Source organism: Bactrocera latifrons, unplaced genomic scaffold (assembly GCF_001853355.1).
Source record: "Bactrocera latifrons isolate USDA-ARS-PBARC rearing strain unplaced genomic scaffold, ASM185335v1 scaffold_63, whole genome shotgun sequence".
Classification (NCBI taxonomy): Eukaryota; Metazoa; Arthropoda; class Insecta; order Diptera; family Tephritidae; genus Bactrocera; species Bactrocera latifrons.
Window position 1 is genome coordinate 1,468,859 of NW_017537301.1, and position 4,214 is coordinate 1,473,072.

General features: G+C 36.2%; 1 protein-coding gene across 1 annotated transcript in view; it reads right to left on the minus strand.

The window, feature by feature from the left end:
- LOC108975233 (T-cell leukemia homeobox protein 3) overlaps positions 1 to 3,776 on the minus strand; it is a 36,526-nt gene extending 32,750 nt beyond the window's left edge. Inside the window, exon 1 of the mRNA XM_018943583.1 lies at positions 2,955 to 3,776. Within this exon, the coding sequence (XP_018799128.1) occupies positions 2,955 to 3,118 (164 nt within the window). The 5' untranslated portion in view covers positions 3,119 to 3,776. The remainder of the gene's footprint in view (positions 1 to 2,954) is intronic.
- Positions 3,777 to 4,214: the final 438 nt, after the last annotated feature.

The window sequence follows — 4,214 nt, forward strand, 5'->3', positions numbered from 1 at the left end:
AAACCAAAATATTATAAAATATTATATATCCCTGCAAGGAAAAATTAATTTTAGACGTAACGATGAGCAGTCAAAGTTTACCATATAAATAACACGTAAAAATCTGTTTYTGTTTAAAATAGAAGAATTCTTGTAGATCATAGATGTTTCTAAACAATGCACCACCGTGTAATTTTTTTTTTTTCAATTCAAAAATTCATATACTCAAAAGCTGGCATTTTTTTTCAAAACCATGAAATCTATTTATTAGKTTTTGGCCAGCCCTAAAATACTATGTAGAATAAAATTTAGTACATCAAAATAGACACCCCATCAAAATTTAGTTCAAATCTAAACTGTCATTACTCTTTTCAATTTGTTACTTCTCAGCAGAATTAGCCAACCACAAGGCCTCAAAAGATTCAAGAAAGAATTCACATAGAAGAAACGGTACACAACATATACATATATAACGATAATATATACCGTTAAAACACTTTGTCGCCCTGAATGTGGCATAACTAGAAAAATTGCTCGTCTTGCTTTGTTGCTCAGCGTTTTAGCTCACCCGCTGCGTTCACAGCATATTAATTTTTCTTCCTCATCGCATTTTGTTTTGATCGCGTTTGTCTAATTTGTTAGAAAATTTACAAATTATACAGGCGTTTATTAAGTTTTTAAATTGTTGAAGAATTTGTAAGCATTTGACTAACATAATTTCGCCATTAGGCGTTTCTGAGTTCTAGTTTATGTGAATATGAGCGATTTAAAATATGTAAGGTTTTCTAGGTATAAAAGTGAATAAYCAAACAATGTATAATAACGTGGTTGACTTTGGGACAACTAAATGGATCATGATGTTTTGTGTCACTAAGCATGGTTTCGAAAATCTTGAATGTGATTTTTTGGAGAAATTCATTTTAAGTAAACGACTTTTTCTTTCATACAAATTTCTAAATATAGATATCATAAAAAGCCCTTGTTTGGATTTCACTTTTCATTGAACGATCGGATTTTCTCTTAAAACGCAATCTAAATTTATTGTTATGGCCTGGTTAGGTTTGTTTGCTATTACTTATGAACAATACCCTCATAAATCGACAAAGCGCTTCGATTCTGTTAAATATAATATTTGTGAAGACGGTAAATATGAAATTCCGGTGATGTTCCAACTTCACTCTAGCGAAAGCTGGACTGCAAAGAAAAAATCATCTAGATGATACCATTTATTTTATTCTCATCACCTAAATTTATATATTAAAATGTGCAGTCTGAACTCCAATAACGTCTAAATGAAACACGATATCTTCATTATTATTTCTTTACAACTTTCTCCCGATTTTTTGATTCAACGGACAGATAGTTTTTCTAATGAAAGGGTCGAATTGAAAGGTAATAAAATACTATTAAATAGTAGATAAAGAAGGAATAATAGTTCCAAAGTCAGTCAAAACGTAAATTGAAGAATTACGGTATGAAAAATGCCTGTTTCTAAAGCTTGAGAAACGGGTTTAAATTCTGAGCTACATACAAGCGTTTGGCTTTGAAATCTATAATTCAGGAAATTTGTCGTCCGTGCAAGCTGTAACTTAAGTAAWATTAAAATATCTTGATAAAACTTGGTATACGCCTTCCATTGCCAAAAAATGGCGAGTTCGAGGGTGGGGGTAAAGCCAAAACGCCATTAACCGAAAACCCATAACATGCCATAACTAAGCACTAAATTAAGATATAAAACTCTTATTTGGCACAGAGAATTGCAGTAGCAAGGGACACCTGTGGGCAAACAACTTTGAAAGATTGGGGAGTGAGCCCGCTAATTAGTGTAAAGTACATATTACTTAAACCACTTAAGCTATAACTACCAAATTCACCTGGCGTAGATATTATAAGAACTACGACCGACGGCGTGAAAGTGGATGACAACGGATGATAACTCTGCTCACTACCCATATAATGGTACTTTTAAAAACTACTTATARCGCGATACATCAATAAATAAACACGCCCATGAGATGGTATGAAGGGGATTAAATGGAACTGAGGTCAAAATTAGACAATGGTTATGGCGCCACCCGCTTTTTGGTCAAAACACATAACTCGAGATCTGCCCAACCGATTTGAAGCAAATTTGGAATGTGGCATTTCTCTGACATTTAATTTTTAATATTACAGTATGAAAGTGGGCGAAATCGAACAACAGCCACGASTACTTCTCAGATAACACAATTTTAAATTCCCTCTCATTCTTTGCTTTCGATTGTACTAATCAAGAAGCACTTAATATAACGGGACTTTGCCAGAGAAATGCATTTAGAGAATAGCAACCTGTGGTCAACATTTGGCCAAATCCAATCAAACGGTTCAAGCCCATAGGTACCGAATATTTGGACCCCAGTACCTACAGTTGASTTTTACCCGAAATTATTGGTGAATCTGTTAGATCTGKAATTGAAATTCAKTGAGAATCTTTTCCTGATGGTAGTATGTCTGTGCGACAAATGGGTTGAATAGGGTCAATATTTTCTTTACCCCCAATATACATACCTAATATAAAGATTTTTGAACTTTGTACCGCATATATTGGGCAATATGTGAGYTATCTTATTAAAATCGAGAGAGCGCGGTTTTCTTATAACGGTGCATATGTGTTCTTAGAATGAATAAAATAGGGCCTTATGTAACTGAAGGTACTAAACTGGCATTAATCCTTGCAAGTTGCAAGAGCATAAAATGTTCGGTTATAACCGAATTWTTTTCCAAATTTTAATCCATTTTGAGCTAAAGATTATTTGGATGATATAAATTTTCATTTCATGTATGACAACTGGAAGTAGAATATCCATATGCAGAACCAACTTAAAGGTATCTCACATGTATGTWTATGATGAATAAATATCTTCTAATAAGTTTAGCACACAAATAAGTATTCAATRCAAAGTTTGCTAGGCCTATGAATACAAGTTAAGGCCAACCTTAGCGGCGTTTCCATTTCATCATAGCAGCTGCCGCCCTCCATATCCACGTCGGATCCACTGCCGCATGAAATACGTGAATCCGAATCCACATCAACGTGAATCTCCTGTTCATCCTCCACATCGTCTCGCTCCTCATCCTCATGTTCGTGTGTTGATGACATGGTGAGGTGTTGTGGCGCCAATTTAGTGTAAACTCACGGACACACAAACACTGCACTTACTATTTATACCGAAGGAGTTGATAAATCGCGTTTAACTTTAATAAAAGTAGTTTTAATTCAAAAAAATTATKGTTTCAACTAATTTTCGAAGAATATTAGAACAATTAACGGTTTTTCTTATACTTTTAAAGTAAGTAGTTTTATTATTTTRTGTTATTTTGCACAAACACTTTTATTTGTTTTTTGTCTTTTCACGAAATTACCACTTAATTTAGGCGCAACTTCACAACTTTTAACGGAACGCGTCACAGCAAGTGCTTAAACGCTTTTGAACGTAAGCTAATTTGCCGAATGGCCAATTGCCGTGCCACTCGCYGAGCGTGTATAAGTCTCGAATGTGTTTGGTGTCAAACGCTTGCGCTGACAAAAAGCGCTGTCAACGCCAATTGCACAAATATGTCGCGGACTACGCACAACTACATATACACACACATGCGCTTATGCGAACTTGTTAAAGTGTGTGTGCATATGTTCTTAAACCGTTATTACGAGTTGAGTAGGCGAGCAGTGAAAAGYGAACAGCGCGTAAACTAACTTAAACGTGTAGCCAAACAGTTATGAAGTGGTTTTGTGCGAACGCACGCGAGTCTCGATTATTGCAACCGCACCAGAGCAGCAGCAGCAGCTTAATAATAAAACGTTCCGCTTTTTGATTCTCCGCCAGCCGATAGAGTAGAGCGCAGCAGCTATAATAACAATGCTGCCGCCACCACCACTACCAACACAAGTGTGCCGAACACAACTCACCCCAGGCACCGGCGAATAGAGTGGTTGTCGCTGTTGTTGCTATTACTTTTGMTGTTGGTGGCACCAGTAGCGGCTTGTTATACCAGTTTACGGCTTCCTTCCTGCTGTGTTGTAGTTGTCCGAGCGTCGCGCTCGTTAGCAAGTAAATACTCAGCGTTCCGCCCTAACCTACGGTAATAGTGATATTACTAAAAGCAACAACAGCAGCAAACACGTGAAATTTGTTTGAGTACCTTTTAATGTGAACATTATTGCCAACACACTAACARCGGCACTAACAACATCATCG